Source organism: Mirounga leonina, unplaced genomic scaffold, assembly GCF_011800145.1.
Source record: "Mirounga leonina isolate KUSES-001 unplaced genomic scaffold, KU_Mleo_1.0 Mir_151, whole genome shotgun sequence".
In the NCBI taxonomy this organism is placed as follows: Eukaryota; Metazoa; Chordata; class Mammalia; order Carnivora; family Phocidae; genus Mirounga; species Mirounga leonina.
Window position 1 is genome coordinate 95,310,332 of NW_023270377.1, and position 20,657 is coordinate 95,330,988.

General features: G+C 34.9%; 1 protein-coding gene across 1 annotated transcript in view; it reads left to right on the forward strand.

Moving 5' to 3' along the window:
* The window catches only part of ACTR3 (actin related protein 3), a 60,500-nt gene that overhangs the window by 29,292 nt on the left and 10,551 nt on the right, over positions 1-20,657 (forward strand). Inside the window, exons 3-8 of the mRNA XM_035008164.1 lie at positions 83-207; positions 2,750-2,860; positions 6,004-6,099; positions 8,004-8,111; positions 12,900-13,043; positions 15,011-15,184. Of these exons, the coding sequence (XP_034864055.1) occupies positions 83-207; positions 2,750-2,860; positions 6,004-6,099; positions 8,004-8,111; positions 12,900-13,043; positions 15,011-15,184 (758 nt within the window). The remainder of the gene's footprint in view (positions 1-82; positions 208-2,749; positions 2,861-6,003; positions 6,100-8,003; positions 8,112-12,899; positions 13,044-15,010; positions 15,185-20,657) is intronic.

The window sequence follows — 20,657 nt, forward strand, 5'->3', positions numbered from 1 at the left end:
TAATGGAAGAAATAGAAGTTAAAATTCTGTCTCATTTGAAAAAAGCAAACTTTGACATGTATAAATAACTTTTATTTTTGAGGTATTGCTATTAAGGAGTCCGCAAAAGTGGGTGATCAAGCTCAAAGGAGGGTGATGAAAGGTGTTGATGACCTAGACTTCTTTATTGGTGATGAAGCAATAGAAAAACCTACGTATGCAACAAAGGTATATTTTTATGATTTGTAAAAATAGTATTTTCTTTTAAAACTCAGTTTGTTTGGGATGCCTGGGTGGCTCAGTCGGTTAAATGTCTGCCTTCGGCTCAGGTCATGATCCCAGGGTTCTGGGATTGAGTCCTACATCGGTCTCCTTGCTGGGCAGGGAGCCTGCTTCTCCCCCTGCTTGTGCTCACTCTCTTTCTCTCTCTCACAAATGAGTAAATACAATCTTTTAAAAAAATTATTTCAGTGATTGTGGCATCTGGAATTTTACTCCGTTACAGGCCTGATACCCTCAACCTCTTCACCAGAGAAATTTCTTTTTCCCTGTAGCTTTTCCCAATCTTGCTTTAACTCTTTTTTTTTTTTTTTTATCCTGAGAGGAAAATTTTCACTCACATGAGCGGTATTTACTTTTCCATACTCACTAGATCTCAGAGCTGTCAATGTGAGTGGCTTTCTTTTACCTCCACATTGCTGTATCTAGAGACATGTTTAGTTTTGAATGTTATGTTTGAGGTACCTGAGAGACATCTTATACATTGTTAGGCAGTCAAGTAATGTGGCTCTTGGAGCTCTGAAACAGGACAGCTGGAGACAAATACTTGGAAGATATCAATAAACTTCTAGAAAGGATGAAATTAGGGGAATGTACTTGGGAAGAGGCCCAAGATGGGGCCTGTTCAATGTACCAGTTAGGTTTGGATAGAAAAGGAAAAGCCTACAAAGGAGATTGAGAAGCCGTGGTTAGAGAGCCTGGGCTAGACAGGAAGGAATGTAAATAGTGTGGAATCTATCAAGTAAGCTAGAGCCCATATATTACTTACTGTCTTTAGCTGCAAGGATGTCATTTGTAACCTTAATAAGAATAGTTTTAGAAGAGTGAGAACCCAGTGAGGCTGGGTTCAGGTAGGTTGGATTGTGAATGTTAGGCCAGGAAAAAATGACAGTAATGTTCAGTGAGGTTTCGCTGCAGTTGGGAGGCAAAGATAGTTGAATAGACAAGTTGTGGGGTGAAGATGGAAGAGATGTTTAAATGCTAATGTGAAGGAGCCATTAGATTTAAGTAACAGGAAAGATGGAGTCCAGTCCAGGTCTCTGAGAAAGCTAGAGGAATGGGATCCAGAGCACAGATGATCTAATTGATCTGTGGAGGGTCTCTTACATTATAAAGAAGTGAAACGGATAAGTATGGAATCAGTTTTATAGATTTGGTGGAGGAAGGTCGGATTCCTGACTTTTGGCCTCTGCTTTCTCTGTGAAATACATGGTGACATCATCTCTGCTGCCCAAGGAGTCGGGGGAGAAGGTGAAATATGAGTGATAGGACATTTAAAATTATCATTGTGAAGAGTGAAGATGAACAGAGTAGCGAAATAAAGACTTGCCACACAAAGTTAGGTTCATTTGAGAATAGCAATTACAAATTCTTAGTTTTATCAACCTAGTTATGTATGTGCCTTCAGTATAATCAGCATTCCGGGTATAGGCAAATTTAGTGAAGTGTCATGCTAGGTTGGGTTTTGATAGGTGGAATAACAGAAGGAAATATGAATACTCAGAGTGATGGAGCATAAAATCTAAACTCTGTGTGTGTGTGTGTTTGGGCAGGTTTGATGGCTAAGGAATAAATAAATAAAAGCCAGTGGACTGCAAGTCTAATTGTGATCAGGAGTATAGTGGGCTGCTAGAGTATGGTAGGAGGAGAAAAGGTAGTAATCAGAGAGGGTTGAATTTGGATTTTAGGAATTTAGAGATGTAATAGTGATACTAAGATCTAAACTGCAGCCAAAATGGAAAAGAAATTTTTGAAGGTGATGAAGTCAGTGAGCTAAGAGGCCAGAGTTTTTCTTCACTGATTGTGTTCTCTTAAACACATTTTTAAGTCTTCCAAATGCTACAAACAAACCAAACAGTAAAACTTCTCTCAATCTTTATGTGTACTCCTTTTCCTCAGCCTTTTAGCTATTGTTTTTCTCTTTCTTTTAAAACCAAACTTCTTGGGGTACCTGGGTGGCTGAGTCGGTTAAGCATCCACTCTTTATTTCTGCTTAGTTCATGATCTCAGGGTCCTGAGGTTGGGTTCAGTGGGGAGTCTGCTTGAAATTCTCTTCTCCCTCTCCCACTCCCCCTGCTCACTTGAGTGCTCTCTCTCCCTCTCTCTCAAATAAATAAATAAAATCTTAAAAAAACCTCACCAAACTTCTTATTTAGTTTCAGATTCTTTGAGCACAGATTATTATTAAGCTCTTTGTTAATCCCATTGTGTATAATAATCTTCATCCTTCTTGATTTGTCCATCACAGGATTGCTGTGGTGATTCTCTTCCTAATATTTACATTATGTATTTTAATTGAACCGTCTGAAAATATGTTGTGGGAATAATTTCATTGATCTCTAAATAGTAAAGTATGCGTCTCCTAAGGATGATCTACAGTGTCATTAAATCACACCTGAAAAATGCTGTCCTGATTTAATATTCTCCATTTTTTGATAGTTTTATTTACTTTTGACATTAATAAGATTTCATTTGTGTTTTGTTTTAATAGTGGCCAATTCGCCATGGTATAGTTGAAGATTGGGACTTGATGGAAAGGTTTATGGAACAAGTGATCTTTAAATATTTAAGGGCAGAACCAGAAGACCATTATTTTCTTTTGGTAAGTACAAATTATAATTTCACCAAGGACATTTTTGAAGAAACAATGAGAACGTTTTCATCACATCTGTACTCACTAGGGCATACTTTGTTGTTTATTATCCTGTGTCTAAAAGACTTTGTTATAATGCTGTATTGTCTTTAAGATCATCCTGTTCTGGGTTTTAGTAGAGTTGTAATATGTTGAAGCAACAAGGTTTAGGCACTTAGAAAGTGCTTTTCATAATTAATATGTAATCTTTATGATAGGAACAGTAAGATTCAAAAAAAGTTGGAAATATGGCGCTTCGCTTTTTTTATTGAACTGATGTATTATTTCACTAGTAATTCTTGGCAAGAAAAATACGATGTAATTTTTAAACTTTTCTTATTTTTATCAAAGCAATGAATGTTTATAGCTTACAAAAATCAAATGCTGTAAGATTTAAAACAAAAAAAAATAGCACTCTCCTTCCTCACCTTTCCCAGCCTTTGATTCATATTATCTAGAGACACTTTGGATTTTTAAAGAGCTTTTTGTGATAGTTATCTCACAAATTTAAACATCTTTTCTATTTCTTGTTTGTTTATTTAAATATTAGACACTACCTACTGACTTCCTAAGTAGGAAAAATGAGGCTTTTGTTTCTTTTACCCTCCTTCTCAACACAGAATCCTTATGTTCTCCCCCTCTCTACAGTATAGTTATATGAAATGTACATTCTATATTTTATTGTTATTTGTGAATAGTTTATGGGTAGACCACATAAAGTTGAAAGAATTTTACGATAAATGTACACAACCTAGACTCAAGTATTAATTTTATTATAATTGCATAAGATATCAGGTTATCCATCACTTCATCTTATATTTTTAATTACTTCAGAATGAGTTTGCAGATAGTTTCACCCCTAAATACATTAGCATGTGTATCATCAACTAGAGATCATTATTTGTTTATAGTTCTTTTATGTATGTAAAATTCACATGCTATAAAATGTATAAATCTTAACTCTACCATTCTGTGGGTATTGACCAGTCATTGGCATACTTTCTCTGAAGGTCCAGATAGCAAATATTTTTGGCTTTGAGCGCCATCTGGTCTCTGCAGCTACTCAGCTCTGCTGTTATAGCAGGAAAGCAACCTTAGATGATACCTGAATGTGTTCCAGTAAAATTGTATTTACAAAAACAAGTGGTGAGCTGGATTTGTCTTATAGGATGCATGATACAATTTGCCCATCTTCTGGTTTTAACAGATGATACATCGGTGTAACCTAAACCCTTATCAAGATATAGAACATTACTATCAGCTTGGAAAGTTTTCTGATGCCCTTTCCTGATTAATTCCTGCCCCTGTGCCTAGAGGCAACCACTGTTCTGATTTTTTCTAGCACAGATTGGTTTTGCCTATATTTGAGGCTTATATAAATGGAATTATAAAAGATACGATCTTTGGTAAGACTTCAGCATAATTTTTGAGACTCATTCACATTGTTGCATATACCGGTAATTTGTTGCTAGATCATATTCTATTGTATGAATATGCCTCACTGTCCATTTTCTTGTTGATGATTACCTGGGCTGTTTCTAGTTTTTGACTGTTAACGAATATTTTGGTTATTGTGAACATTCTTATACAAGTCTTTTTGTGGACATGTTTTCATTTGTCTTATATAAATACCTAGATATCTAATTGCTGTGTCATAGGGTAGGTGCTTCCAGGACTTTTTCCAAGGGGTTGTACCTTTTTGCACACCCACCAATAACGTGTTAGCAATCTGGTTGCTCTACATTCTATCCAACGTTTGGTGTGTCAGTCTTTTTAATTTTAGCCGTTCTGGTGGGTGTGTAAGATTTCTCATTTTGGTTTTAATTTGCATTTTCCTGATGACTAATGATGTTTTATTAGCAGTTTTTTAATGTGTTATTAGCTATTATTATATTTTCTTCGGGAGGTCTTCTGATTATATTTTATTTTATATAGAACTTTTGTTTTTCTTAGAGTTTATAATTTAACTGCCTTAGTTTTTTCAGTTTGCTTAATTTTATATGTATCTATCACTAAATTATCTCCAAAGCCTTGAACATAGTTCCAAAACTCTTTCAAATAAGTTTAAAACACATCATGTAGTTTAGCTATTAAAGATTTTACCTAGGCACAAAGTCTACTCCTAGTTGACCATTTTCTTTAAAAACCTTATAGTATTTTAGTGCAAAAAAAACCCAAAACACCTTATAGTATTTTTTTAAATTAACAAAAAGATTTAATTTTCAGTGAATTCAGGTTTTATCCATGTTTCTCTGTAATTTGTGCTCTTGAAATTTAAAGAATCATTCTTACCTCACGGTCAAAAACATCATTCTTCTGTTTTTATGAAATTTAAAAGTTTTTGCCTTTCATTTTAAATATTTGAGATAACAAAAAGAATGGTCAAATCAGATTGGTAAGAATCAGAGGTCTTACCCGGTTTCAAGCTTTAATAATTTAAATGATTTAAGTAATCTCGAGACATAAGGGAAACATGAAGTTCAGGATTGCAAGTACTGTTTCCTCAGTCCTCTCTCACCTCATTAGAATGTGTTCTGGCCCAGACTTAATCTGCAGGTTTCTAAATGATGTATGTGGTCATATAAACTGAAGAGAACTATGTAAATATCTCCAATTTAATACTCTTAACAGTTATATAACTTAAATAACAGTTTCCAAGAAGCATGGCATAAATTTGTAGAATCTTGGCTTATTTACTGTAGTTATAAACAGACCCGGTACATCCTGCTGAAAACATTACAATATATAGGTGAGAATTCTGCTGCTAGAAACACCATTGGTATGTCTCCCTGAGGATCTGTCATTACCCTTTTATAAGATGATTTGACTAGGTCTCCTTTCTCTCTCTCTCATTCCTTTAATCAGTGTTTAATGATGTAATGTAGGAATTTGGTTTCTTTTTTTGTGTGAATAACTATACTATTTTCATATATGCATAGATCTGTTCGAGTTCTTTTTATAGTTTTTCTTTGGTCTATTTGTCTATCTTTGTATCTCTAAATTTAAGATTTTTAAATAAAATTTTGACATAAATTATTTCTTATTTAAAAATTGCCTAAAAGTTGTCAAAATAATCTGGTCTTGTCGATTTAAAATGTTATTCAATTTAATAGACTGAACCTCCACTGAATACTCCAGAAAACAGGGAATATACTGCTGAAATAATGTTTGAGTCCTTCAATGTTCCAGGCTTGTACATTGCTGTGCAGGTAAGAAAGTTCACAAGTCAGGATAAGCTTGACTCTTGAATTTTTATCTGGTTTAATTCACTTTTTTTTTTTTTTTAAGATTTTTTATTTATTTATTTGAGAGAGAGAGAATGAGAGACAGAGAGCACGAGAGGGAAGAGGGCAGAGGGGGAAGCAGGCTCCCCGCCGAGCAGGGAGCCCAATGTGGGACTCGATCCCGGGACTCCAGGATCATGACCTGAGCCGAAGGCAGTCGCTTAACCAACTGAGCCACCCAGGCACCCTAATTCACTCTTAAAAATATATTTTTTATGACCTCAAAGCATATCATAGTTCTCTCCTGAATCAGTAATTTAGAAATCATAGGAAATTGAATTAGTCAACAAAAGAAATGTTGAAGGAAGTAAGTTAATGATCTTTAGATAATTCAGAGCTTTTCATGGGACAGAAATAAGGGTATTAATATTTATTGAATGTTTATTCCACATCAAGAACTTTATATACGTATTCATTTATCCTTGAACCATTTGGTGTGTCCTTTTTTCATAGTTTGTTTTGATTGACTGATTTACTGCTAAGTGTATTTGACCACCTTCTCCTTTGTGCCCTCTGTATTCTGTGTATCATAAATCCCTGTAATATTTTATTGAACTTACTTTGTAAGTGTATTTTCATGGAATGGCTTCTCTCCCACCTCTCAGGATCACAGCTCACCTCTTGTTTTTTAACCCTGTAGTGAATGTGATGTCTAGCATATCACAAATGCTTAATAAGTATGTAAACTATTGTATAGTTCTCTTAGGTAACAATGATTATGATGTGTGATCCTGTGTTAAAATAGGAGAATGGCCTAGATAACTTTCTAGGTCCCTTTCAGCTATTACATTGCAAGTAGGTAAAAGTTTAGCTCTGTTTTTAATTATTGGCCATGTATCTTGTTGGAGGCTTGGATTGTATGAAATTCAGTTTTTAAAAAATCAGTTAGCTGTGTTAATTTCTTAATTTGTAAACTTAAAAAAAAAGAATTGTACTTTATTTCCCATGCCAGTCTTTTTCATAGAAAAATGTAATTTCATCAACTTTGTTTCCTATTAAATCATATTTAGAAGTGTATAATGGCTTTTTCTGTGGTTAAATAACTTGTTATATATTCCTAAATGCATGTTGCACTTAGAAAATTTGGAGCTAATCTTACGATAGAGATACTTGTTCATAGGCATCTGTGTGTGGAATAACTGGTGATTGGGTGTTTGTGTATTTCTTTACTTACACTTTGTGGTTTGTATACAGGTTAGCCCATATAAACATAATTTTAAGTCCTGGCAATTTTAGTACTGTGATACTTCATGTTGGTCTTCCCCATTTTGACCCTTGTAAAAACATGGAATATTTATAAATATGCCCCTAAAAGTAAATATAAGCCTGTAAGTTTGTCTTAAAATGTAGGATGTGAATAGTTTTATTGAATAATGTAAATGAGTTTTGTGTATTGTCTTGCCAGAGGTGACTATAGTTGCCCCTTGAATAACACAGGTTTGAACTGCATAAGTCCACTTATATGCAGATTTTTTTCGATAAATAGAGTACTATAAATGTTTGGCTTCCTTACGATTTTCTTAACATTTTTTTCCTCTAACTTATTTTACTGTGAGAATACAGTATATGATGTAACATACAAAATGTGTTAATCGACTGTTTATGTGTTCTGGTCAATAGCAGACTATTGGTAGTTCAGTTTTTGGAGAGTCAGAAGTTATACTTGGATTGTCAGCTGCTTGTGTTGGAGGGATCAGTGCCCCTAACCCTGGTGTTGTTCCAGAGTCAACTGTACATTTAAAATTGAAGTACTCTGTGAAATATTTTTTTCTATTAACTCTTTGTGCTTGTTTTTATTTTTTTGCCTGTCACATTTCTTTTTGTCTAAGGCTGTTCTTGCCTTAGCTGCATCTTGGACCTCAAGACAAGTAGGAGAACGGACATTGACCGGTACAGTAATAGACAGTGGAGATGGTGTCACCCATGTCATTCCTGTGGTAAGGATATTTTAAAATTACCAAATAGTCCTATCAGATAACAAATCTGGCAGAGTTAAATGATATGAATTAATGCTACTTTTAAAAAAAATTTTAAATATTTGAGAAGTTTACTCTGATTTGGCCATTTGTTCAGCTAGGGCTGTATTTTGTTCATATTAATATTAAAATTCTATAAACAAATTCCAAAATCTTCCTTTGTTATTAGGTTGGTACTGTAATTAGAATATGATTTAAAAATATTAGAAATTGTTTCTAATTCATAATTAGAAAATGTTGGAGTAACCAGAATGGAAATATGCCTTTTTTTTTTTTTAAGATTTTATTTATTTATTAGAGCACGAGCGAGAGCATGAGTGGTGGTCGGTGGGGGAAGAGGCAGAGGGAGAGGGACAAGCAGACTCCTTGCTGAGCAGGGAGCCCGATGTGGGGGCAAGATCCCAGGACCCTGGGATCAGGACCTGAGCCGAAGGAAGACACTTAACTGACTGAGCCACCCAGGCGCCCCTATGCCTTTCTTTACATTTATGTATGTATAGTATGTCTTGAAACAATTTTTTTTTCTTTTTTCTTTTCTTTTTTTTAATTAACATATAATGTATTATTTGTTGCAGGGGTACAGGTCTGTGATTCATCAGTCTTGCCTTTCTTAAACGTGGAATTCTGTCTTCTGGTTTGGCTGTGTCTGTGTTGTATGGGTTAGCCAGTTGATAGTCTCTCTTATCCTTAATTAACAGATTTCAGTTTGGTGCATAGGTTAACTAAATAACAGTTTGTTATAAGCACGTGGCCATTAATGACTTCTGGGAATTATTTTATTTTATGTATTTTATTTTAATTAAGCTCTACGCCCAGTGTGGGGCTTGAACTCATAACCCTGAGATCAAGAGTCACATGCTCTAATGACTGAGCCAGCCGGGTGCCCCTGGAAATTATTTTTTTGAATAAAAAGCTCGAGTTATGATCGTACTTTATGGTTTGGATTTAGTAAAGCCTATTAAGAAAAATGCACCAGATTGGATTATTTGTTAGAGATAGCATTTTTTCTGCCAAGGCCCTTGTGCTTCCAATTCTTAATGACAAATTAGGCTTTTTATTTTGCCTAATACACTAAAAAATGACTACTTGGAATCATACTGATAGTATTAGATATATAGAAAGGTTTATCTTTTAAAATTTTTATATTATATTGACTATCCTGTAAGAAATGAAATTATTTTGAACTTTTATTTCTTCATTACTAGTCATTCCTATTTTTAATGCATCAGGCAACCTCTTTTGAGAATTATATACTCAGGGTGACTACTTTTAGATTAGATGTCATAATCTACCCTCCCAGTGTCACAATAGTTTCAGTAATAATTGCCCCTTTTTTAGTAACAGCTTTTTTGTGATATAATTTACACACCATGTAGTTCACCCATTTAGAGTGTATACTTAAGTGGGTTTTTTGTATATTCACAGAGTGCATCCATTACAACACAGTCAATTTTAGAACATTTTTATCACTCTAAAAAGAAACCCTGTATCTGTTAGCAGTCAGTCTCCCCCTGATAACCTTAGCCCTGGCAACCACTCATACACTTTCTGTCTCAATAGATTTGCCTTTTCTGGACATTTCATGTAAATGGAAATCATACACTTTGTGGTTTTCTTTTGTGACTGGCTTCTTTGATGAGGCCTAAAGTTTTCAAGATTATCCAAGGTGTAGCATGTATAGTACTTCATTTCTTATTATTCCCAAATAATGTTTCATTCTGTGGCTATACCAGATTTTATTTTGTCATTGGGGGATATTTTAGTATCTTGGAAATTGGGATGTGTCCAATATTTCATGTTTTTTTTTTTATAGTTCAGTTTTCTTTATTAGGTACATAGAGATTCTTAAGATTTTCATTTAAACCTCAGAATCTATAATGTAGGTTATATTGAAGACCTCAGTTTATCCATTAAAAATGCAAATAAATGAATTGCTTTAGATCACCAAATAGTAGGTTTTGGAGCTAGGATTCAGACTGGTTCTGTCTGACCCCGGTCTTAATATCTGCACAACTAATCAGTAATATCAGTATCTTGATAATATTTAAATAGGTAATTTTCAAATATAAGTTATCAACATGAAAAAGAATGAATTTTTATAAGGATATTAAGAATTGGATATTTCTGTGTTTTGTTCTTTTTTTCCTTTTGCTTTCTTTTTTAATTAATGGAGTATTCTTTCATAATTCCATTTTATCTTTATTGACTTATTAGCTGTGTTCTACTTCTTTGTTATTGTCATTTGCTTATTTTTTGGTGGTTGCTCTAGGGTTTATAATAAACATCTTTAATTTATAATCTAACTACAAATAATCTATTTTATAAATAGGAAGTGTACAACAATGTACTTCCCTTTTGCACTATAATGGTCACTCATTTTATTTCTACATGTTACAAACTTATAGTGCATTATTAATTTGTTTCATTGTAAGTAGTATATTAGTTTTGTTAGGGCTGCTATAACAAAGTACCACAGACTGAGTGGCTCAAACAATAGAAAATTAATTTTTTCACAGATGGAGGCAATAAAATCAGAGATCAAGATGTTGGCAGGGTTGATTTCTTCTGAGGCTTCTCTGTGTCTTCTCTCTAGGTGGCCTAATTTTCTCCATTCATCTGCACATGGTCTCCTTGTGTGTCTGTGTCCTAATCTCTTCTTTTAAGAACATAAATCATACCAGATTAGGATCCACTCTAATCACCTCATTTTAACTTAATTACCTCTTTAAAGTATGTACTATGGTGAGCGCTGTGAATTGTGTAAGACTGATGAATCATAGACCTGTACCCCTGAAACAGATAATACATTATATGTTTAAAAAAAAAAAAAAAAAGTACCTGTCTCCAAATACAATCACATTGTGCGGTATTGGGAGATAGCACTTCAACATAAGAATTTTGGGAGGGGTAGGACATGTCAGCTGAGAACAAATCTCCTCTTTAAAAGAGATTTTGAAAAAGATAAATTTCTTTTATATTTACGCACTTAGCATTCCCAGTGCTTGTTTCTTGGTGAAGGTTCAGATTTCCATCTAGCATCATTTTCTCTCTGCCAGAATGATGGCCTTTTAACATGGCCTTTTTTTTTTTTAAGATTTTATTTATTTATTTTAGAGAGCATGTGTGATGTGGGGGTAGGGGGGAGGAAGGGGCTTAGGGGGAGGAAGAGGGAGAGGGACCAGCACACTCACACTGAGCGGGGAGCCCTATGGGACCAATCCCACAACACTGAGACCATGACCTGAGCTGAAATCAAGAGTTGAATGCTCAACCAACTGAGCCACCCAGGCATCCCTGCCTTTAATATGTCTTATTGTGCTGGTCTACTGACTCTGAACTCTTTCAACTTATGTACATCCTTTGGAAAAGCATTTTGCCTGCATTTTTGAAAGATTTTTTACTTGGTGTAGAATTTTAGGTTGATAGTTTTTTCCTTTCAGTATTTTAAAGATGTAGTTCTAATGTCTTTTGGTTTACATTGTTTCTGAAAATAAGTCTGCTGTCATTCCTATGCTTGTTTCTTTGTGATATTTCTTACTTGTCTGGCTCCCTTCAAGATTGTGATGTACCTAAATGTGTTTGTGTGTGGTGTTTTTTTTTTTTTTTTCTTCCCTTTCCCATTTCTTCTTGGGGTTTGGGTTTGTTGAGCTTCTTGAATCTATAGATTTGTAGTTTTTTTTTTTGTTTTTTTTTTTTTAATCATACCTGAAAATGAGACTATCTGACTCTGCTTGGGTTCTCCGACCCATTATTGCTGCCTGAGAACGCTTCCTAGGCAGTGAGATGGGATGTTTATAGCACTCCTATTGTTTGTTTTCCCTTATCATTGGGAACACTGCCCTACTCTACCTGTTCAGTGTCTGAAAATGTTTATTTCATTTCATTTGTCCTGTTTCTTTTCTTTAAGGTGAGAGGATAAATCCAATCCCTAATACTCTGTCATGGCCAGATGATACTCTTTGATAATGAAATTTAATTTTTTTTTTTAAAGATTTTATTTATTTATTTGACAGAGAAAGACACAGCAAGAGAGGGAACACAAGCAGGGGGAGTGGGAGAGGGAGAAGCAGGCTTTCCCGCTGAGCAGGGAGCCCGATGCGGGGCTCGATCCCAGGAGCCTGGGATCATGAGCTGAAGGTAGACGCTTAATGACTGAGCCACCCAGGCACCCCAATGAAATTTAATTTTGTCACATTATTTTTTGTACTTCCGACTCATATCAGTAAATTTATGAATTCATTGTGTAGAATTTAATTATTTGGCATTAATGATAATGCATATAATGCCTCAGCCTTGTGAAATTGGTACCTACTTCATTAGGAAAAATGAGTTTGTGGATTAGTGATCAAATTTCCTACAATGCTATCTAAATTGTTTATTGAAATTATAAAAGATTTTAAAATAATTTCCTATCTGGTCTGCTATCAGAACATTTAAAACTTCTGAAATTCGTAATTTCTGTGTTGTTCAGTCATTTCAGTCTTGGTTATAAACTCTTACCAGTAAAAGAATAATCTAAGTTCTGGCCATTCTTGTTCATAATATGTGTACAGTATTATAAATTATATAATGTAGTATTGTGAGGAATACAGTTGAAGAATAAAGACTAGAAGAATTCTCCTAGGATAAAGCAGTATTTGGGAATATAAACACACTAATTTGAGAAATTAATCTTTGATGGTTATTTAGGTTATATTAATTTTGAAATCATTGAAAGTAAATTTGCCACTTTTTTTTTTTTTCATCTAGGCTGAAGGGTATGTGATTGGCAGCTGTATTAAGCACATTCCAATCGCAGGACGAGATATAACATATTTTATTCAGCAGTTGCTGAGAGACCGAGAAGTAGGAATCCCTCCAGAGCAATCCTTGGAAACTGCTAAGGCAGTAAAGGTAAAAAAGTAATGATGAGAGTATGATTCAGTTAGAAATTAAAATCAGATTTACAATATTAACATGAGAAACTATCAGGTGAAGAACAGTACTTAAAAAAACCTTTTGTTTAGCCAATTGTAAATTATTACTCTTAATTATATATATGTTTTCTCTGTATTTCTTGTAAGGAAATTTTGCAGGATTATCAACTCTGTGCCTGTTGTTTCCACATTTCACATTTGAGTCAAGAACATTTTTTTTTTTTTTAAGATTTTATTTATTTATTTGAGAGAGAGAATGAGAGAGAGAGAGAGAGCATGAGATGGGGGAGGGTCAGAGGGAGAAGCAGGCTCCCTGCCGAGCAGGGAGCCCGATGCGGGACTCGATCCCGGGACTCCAGGATCATGACCTGAGCCGAAGGCAGTCGCTTAACCAACTGAGCCACCCAGGCGCCCGAGTCAAGAACATTTGTACCAACTGACGTTAGCATACATTTTTGTGATTATTCCCTGTGTAAAAATAATTAGTTCACTTCACAGTCCTTGTATCTCAGTTTCTTCACTGAATTCTTTATTTTAATCCTAACAATTTTCTGTTAAAAAAAAATTTTTTTTTTATGTAATTATTTCATTTCACTATAGAATAGAGGTGGTGTTTGGCTCAAGTGATATAGCAAACAGAAGAAAAATGTGAAGACTAAGGTGTTTTAATAATTTGTATGTTATATAAGTCTTAGATTAGTGAGTGCTTCATGTAAACTGTCAAAATACTTAGCATTGCTTTTTAAATTTATCATTTGCCAACCTACAAAAATTTCAGTGGGTTTCTCATATGTTTTCAGTATGTGAAAGCAAAACTGCCCCAGCAAAAATAACTTTATTGCCTATCTTTGCCTGATTATAGGGTTTCTTTCACTCTTCAAAGGTTAGGAATGAAAAAGAATTTACTACTTCCTAGTAGTAAAGGAATTATGAAATGGCTGCCAAAACTTACCCAAAGGTTGGCATCAAAATTAAATATATAAAAAATTAACATGAATACTGCTTCAGCATCTTTGGAGTTTAAAAAAATAACAAAAGCAACGAGGATTCACATCTGTTGGAGAGCATACTGATGCTCAGTCTGAATGTCTTTTAAGAATTATCATTTCCATGTAATTCCTACTTCCAACGTTTGGAGAAAGAAGAGCTACAACAACATAATCAAATTGTCCTTTGTTTTCCATATTCTTTCCTTTTATGTCTTTCGATTATTAGTAATAATGTTTGCATCTGTCGTGGAGTAGAATTCTTGATGTACAAAAATATGTGAAATGTGTGTTTTTCTTTTTAAAAAAAAAATGAGACTTGGATTTGGGAGTCCATAAATTGCAAATAGAATGTTATAACCCATAACATTTTTTAATTGTGTTTTTGATGAAAACTTTTACTTAGTACTTATAACCAGATATTCAGCAATTTAGCATTGCAGGTGATATAGTAAAAAAGAATAGTTTTTATTTTCAGCATTTTTTCTCTTGCTCATTTACTTAGACCATATTCAGTTTTATTCCAGGAAGGTATTAAGGATTAAGGGTCTGTATTATATTGTGGGTTATATCAGCTATTACTTATTCTCCAGTTCTGTATTTATTTTATGTTTTCTCCTCTTCATAATGCAAACTCCATTAATTATTGGAACTGTATAAAATGTTGAATGACATTAATGTATGTTTTCATGAGATAGTAGAGGTTCTCTCTTTAGTTGGTCAAATCTTATTCACTTTATATATGAAGCCAGGAATTATGTGTAGGAGATGAGAGATGAGTTGTTTATTTGTACCAAACATAAACTAATGTCCTAACATAAAATTTTCTTCAGCTTAACTTCTTAATTTTATTTTCTGAAGATATTTGTTCATTTGATTCTAGTTCGCTAAAAATATGTCATCCTTTTCTACTGTTCCTAAAATGAAGAAATAATTACTCATTTCTTTGTTTTCTTAGGAGCGCTATAGTTATGTCTGCCCAGATTTAGTAAAAGAATTTAACAAGTATGACACAGATGGATCAAAGTGGATTAAGCAATATACTGGAATCAATGCTATCTCAAAGAAAGAATTTTCTATTGATGTTGGTTATGAGAGATTCTTGGGACCTGAAATCTTTTTTCATCCAGAGGTAAGTTTTTTTTTTTTCTTTAGATGGAATTGTTTTGAAATATTCAGCAGAAATTATCAGTCAACCATAGAAATTCAGGAAAGAGTTAATCTCAGGAACTTTCTTTTGTCTACTAAAATGCTATAGTGAGTTATTTTCAAGAGGAAAAATTGCCTATGTGAAATAGGCTAAACAAGTTACTACACATATTTAGAAAACTAAAACATGTCTTTTTTAATATTTGTGGCTTATGTGGGGTCATGGAAAGAGGGGAGCCTTTAAAATTTATGACCATTTAAATGAAATATTTTTGGAAAAATTCTAGAACTACCACTGGCCCCATGTAAAATAACCATTAAACCAAGAACCATTAGTTGACTATCATAACAAAATATTAGTAAAATAGTTTTCTGTGTCTAGGAAATGTTAGCAACATGCAGGTTTTATTAAGTTAATGAAATGTGTGCTTTAAATGAAAAATTCTTCTAGTAACTTAGTATAAGAAATTTATTAATAGGATTACATTAAATGCATACTGTGCTTATTTGGCATTAAAAACGGCTATTTTTAAATATTGTTTATTCACTTAGCAAATAGTGAATATAATTTTATGGTCTCAGTTTAAGTATGGGATATTTAAAGATGAAAAATTGTTTTATGTTGCTCTTACTGAGTTCAGAATAAGGGAGATGAATATCTAAACAGGTGTAGTTGCTTTAATATGCATGGATTTGGGGAGGGCATAGGAACAAAGAGCATCTAAGTCTGCTTGGGGGAACTAGGGAAACTTCTTAGAGGAGGTGACAGTTGAGGATGAATATGTATTTGTCAGGCAGGTGTGTTAGGGGAGTATCTTTCTGACAGAGGAGATAGGCTGGGTAGAAGTCTGGGATAGGAGAGAGCTAGATAATAAAATTATAAAGGAAGGGGTTGGTAGGAGATGGGTCCAGATGGGTGTTCATGAGGGACTAATATGCTATAGAAAAGAGTTTACTGGATTCTGTAGTTGTGCAGAAATCTTTAGTGCAAATGACACAGATTCATGTATGGTATTAGAAAGGTCACTCTGACTGCACTGGGTTGGGTGGATTGAAACAGAGGAGTGAATTGTGTTGGAAACAGGTAATGATGAGAGTGTGATTCAGTTAGAAATTAAAATCAAATTTACAATATTAACATGAAAAACTGGAAACAGGTGATTTTATTGCAGTTTTCCGGATGAAGCCTTCCATCTATTCCCCCTCTTCTGACATTAGGGATCCCATCTGCCCCTGCTCTCAGGCCAAGTGGTTTGGGTGGGTCTTGGGAGAGATGCCCCTGGATCCAGCCAGTCTGAGCAGGACATTCCCCCAGCCATGGTGTTTGGTTCAGAGGTGGGCATGTGCCCTGAGCCCATCCAATCAGAGCGAATCCCAGGGATTCTGTAGGTACTCTTAGAAGAGCATAGCTCTCCTAGTGGATTTGAATCTGAGGAAGAGAAGCTCATCACCAAGTGGAGCTTTAGAATGAAGCCAACACATGGGAGAAAGTAAGGTCAATAAGAATGAGAAAGAGGTAAGAGAAAAGCAATAGAATCAGCATGACTTACTGATTACTTAGATGTGAGGGGAGTAAGAATATGAAGAATCTGTGATGATTCCCATATGTGTATCTTGAACAACTGGATGTGAAGGATATGAAAAGGGATTGGAGATCATGATGAATTGGCATATAGCTGTAAGTTGGGAGCAAAGGAGTGAGCACCTGGGATAAGGCATTGTGGTCGGACAAGTATATGGGTGTTTTAAGGCTTAGCACATTTTCTTTGCAATCTTTAAAATAAAAATTCATAAAAGGATATATGTACGTAGTTTTAAAAGTCACATAACACTGACAGGCTTAAACAAAAACAGCAGCTCCTCATCCTCCACCCCTACTCTCACTCTTTTTGTGTTCTGCAGAGCATTCACTAGCTCTCACTTAGCCAGCACTCTTGGTAATTACCTGCACATTTCCAGATATTTGTCCTCCTATTTCTTGACATAGCAATGTAAGTAATGATCTACCAACTTCCTTTTAGGTTAGTTGATATTTCCTTAGACCCTCTTCCCTCAGCCTGTCTGTATGTTATGTTATAGTTATTAGCTAAATCAGTAGTTTCACAGTATATGAATAGTATTATATTGTTAGTGTTTTTTGCTTTTGAGGCAAAATTGTAATATTGTAAATTTTTTCTCTTAAAATTGAGCTTTTCCTAAATTTTTGCCTCATTTCTTCATTTGTGTCATTTTCTCTTTGTTCATTTATTTCATTTATTCATTGAGGTTGTAATTAACTGTTTTTACAAGATCTGGAAGGGATCCTGGGGGTCTCACTATTTCTATATAGAGAAATTTAACAGGTTTTTTAAAACCTTGTTTTACTTTTCCTTGTGGTTTCTTATCGTTTCAATTTTGGGGACTTCAAGGTTCTACAGGGTGAATGGATTGACTTCTTAGCAGTATGCCCCTCTGGAAGCACTTAGGATGTAACATTCCTTTTTTGTAATTTTCTTTTGTCATTTTAGTAGTGATTTAAGAAGATAGATAACCACGTAGCTGGCAGTCAGGTCCCATTTTTCTCTGGGGTCATGTGTATGTGAACTGCTGAAGTCAAATGAATTAAAGGTCATGAGTTAAGGAACATCAGTTGAAGTTGAAATATTGGAGAGAGATACTAAACCTCCAAGTGGAGGACAGGAATTAGAGAATTATAGAAGATCCAGGACCAAAGTCCTAGATGAATAGGATCATTACCCCAAGATAGGTAATAGCGTGGGAAGTAAGAGATATCTTGGATTTTAAAGGAGGAAGCATTTGAGTGCAGTACTCTTGACAGACATCCTCAGCTAAGGTCTTGACAGTCTCAAAAAAATCTGACATGTTAGATACGTAAATAAACTGTGTTGTTTTGGTTGTGCCGTGTTGCTTAGGAAAGGGATCATTGTCTGGATGTCAGTTTATCTTGTTGCTAATGTTTCATATATAATTTTTTTCTATTAATCTTTGTCATTTGATATACACCAAGCTTTCTTCATTAAGTTTTTTAAAACTTTGAAACACCTTTTACTCTATAGCATTTTTTTCTTTGTAAATAATTTCTTCTGTGAGAAATCCATGTTTTTCTTTTCTTCAAAGTTGTTTTTTAAAATCAGTTATGTATATGCACATTGTTTAAAAGTCCTAGTTATTGAAATTCTGACAAAAACTAGGAGTGTCCTGCATACTTCTCTCCCTATTTTTTTTCCTGGAGGTAAGCACTTCAACCTTTTTTAGTTGATTGTTTTGGTGATTGCCTTCATAGCTACAGTTTGCTTTGGTTGCATTGCAACTTCAAGTTTTTTCAGTTTTAGGCATTTTCTATCAGTTTCCAGCTATGGAGGAAGAGGATTGCCTTTTCTCCCTTTTTTTTTGCCATGACAAACAGTGCCTTTCCATACCTTTTTGTCCCAATAATTACAATTTCAGTTAGGTAAAAATTCAGTGCCTACATTTTTGTGAACACAAATTCTAATTAGATCTGAGTCATGCAGTTTACCATGAAATATTTTCCTGTCCTATATTTTGTTTTCCATGGGAAACAATAACTTATTTGCTTAGTTTTAAAATAATGATCCTTAATTCACTTCTAAACTCTATCCACCAGTTTTATAACTGTCTTCTCAGGATATTCAGATGCAAAGGGTTTTAAAAGCAATTTACTTTTCCAGAGCATATGTTCACATGTCCCAATCTGAACCTGCTTCCTTCTGCACCTGGTACAGAGTTGTCATATTCCTTCACCATCATTGTGGGGATTCCTGTTGCCTCTCACTTAAATCCCTCTTCCCTCCATCCCATACCTTTCCCTTTCTTTATTTTGGTGGAAATCATTTCCCATTGGGGTTCCTGATAAAAAGGGCACATGAGGGATGAAAATTTCAAGACCTTGCGTGTCTGAAGATGTATTCATTTTATCTTCATACTTGTCTGATAATTTGGGTGTAGAATTCTAGATTGTAAATCATTTTTCTTCAGCATTTTGAAGCCTTAGCTCAGTTGCTTCCCATTATAACTTGAAGTAAAAAACTGTTCTGATTTCTAAACCTTGTACAGGGCCTGCTTTTTTTCTTTCCAGATACTTGTAGATTATCCCTTTGTTCCCCTGACATTCTCGTGTGCTCTCTCTGTTTTTTCTTCTAGTTGTACTTTTTCTTTTTGTTCCCCTCTCTAGGTGATTTCTTCAGTTTACCTTCTGAACCTTCTGTTGAATTTATTTCTGGTAACATACCTAATTTTCAAGGGTTTCCCCTACATCTGCTCTTGAATATTTCTTTTTTATGATGCTGTGTTCTTGTTTCATGGTTGCATATCTTCTGGTTCTCTGAGGATGTTAGTCTAGGTTTTTTGAAGGTTTCTTCTTTCTGCATAGTCTCTTTGTTTCAGGTTGCTTTTTCTCTTTGTTTTGATTACTGTATTTTTCATGCTAGAGATTTTTGGGGGCCACTCATTTAAGAAGGGGACACTAAAAACCTGATTGGAAATCTGAGCTTTGTGGGTAGGGCTTTTGACTATGGTCTTTACTTTGGAGGAATGCCCTATGTGTGTTTCCTTAGATCATTTCAGATGGTTCGATTCCCAAAAAGATTACTGCCTGGAGGGTAGAGGTTGGCAGCCAAATGGGAAGAGGGTCAGCATTTGTGTGTTGGAGTGGGCTGCATACCTTCACTTAAAAGCCCCCAGCTTTCATTCCTTTCAGCCATGTATAAGAGTCTGGGGGCTCTCTAATTTATTCCCTTAAGAGAATAGATAAGCCACCTTTCTCCTTGGCTGAGGAGGAGGTATTTCATAGACTTCTGTAGTTGGGATCTGTGACTTTGCTTTTCACAGAGGCTTTCAACCATTGTTCCTTCCTGTCCTTCTTCTACCTCACTTTCAGTGCTGATAGGTACAGCCAGTTCTTTTTGGGGGTGGTGGTGGTGGTGGTGATAGAAAACAGCCTTATTCTTGGCTTTCCCTACTGATGACTTACTGAGTGTTTTGGAGGGAGTGTATAGTCTTGTCCATCTGCAAACATTGCAGTTTGCCAAATTTTGTTGCTGTTTCTTCTCTTTCTGTTCTCTCCATACATTTGGGATTATTCCTTTTTTTAAAAAAATTTCTTTCGGGTGCCTGGATGGCTCAGTCATTGGGTGTCTGCCTTCAGCTTGGGTCATGGTCCCAGGGTCCTGGGGTTGGGCCCCATGTCGGGCTCCCTGCTCGGTGGGGGGCCTGCTTCTCCTTCTCCCACTCCCTCTGCTTGTGTTCCCTCTCTCGCTGTGTCTGTCTCTGTCAAATAAATAAATAAAATCTTTAAAAAAAATTTCTTTATTGGTGCATTTAGTACGGAGAGCAAGTTGAGATATGTGTGCTTATTAGTTCACCATGTTTTTCCAGAATAGACTTTTTTTTTTTGTATACTATGAACTGTGTCACTTCCCAAGTGAATTTTAAGATTC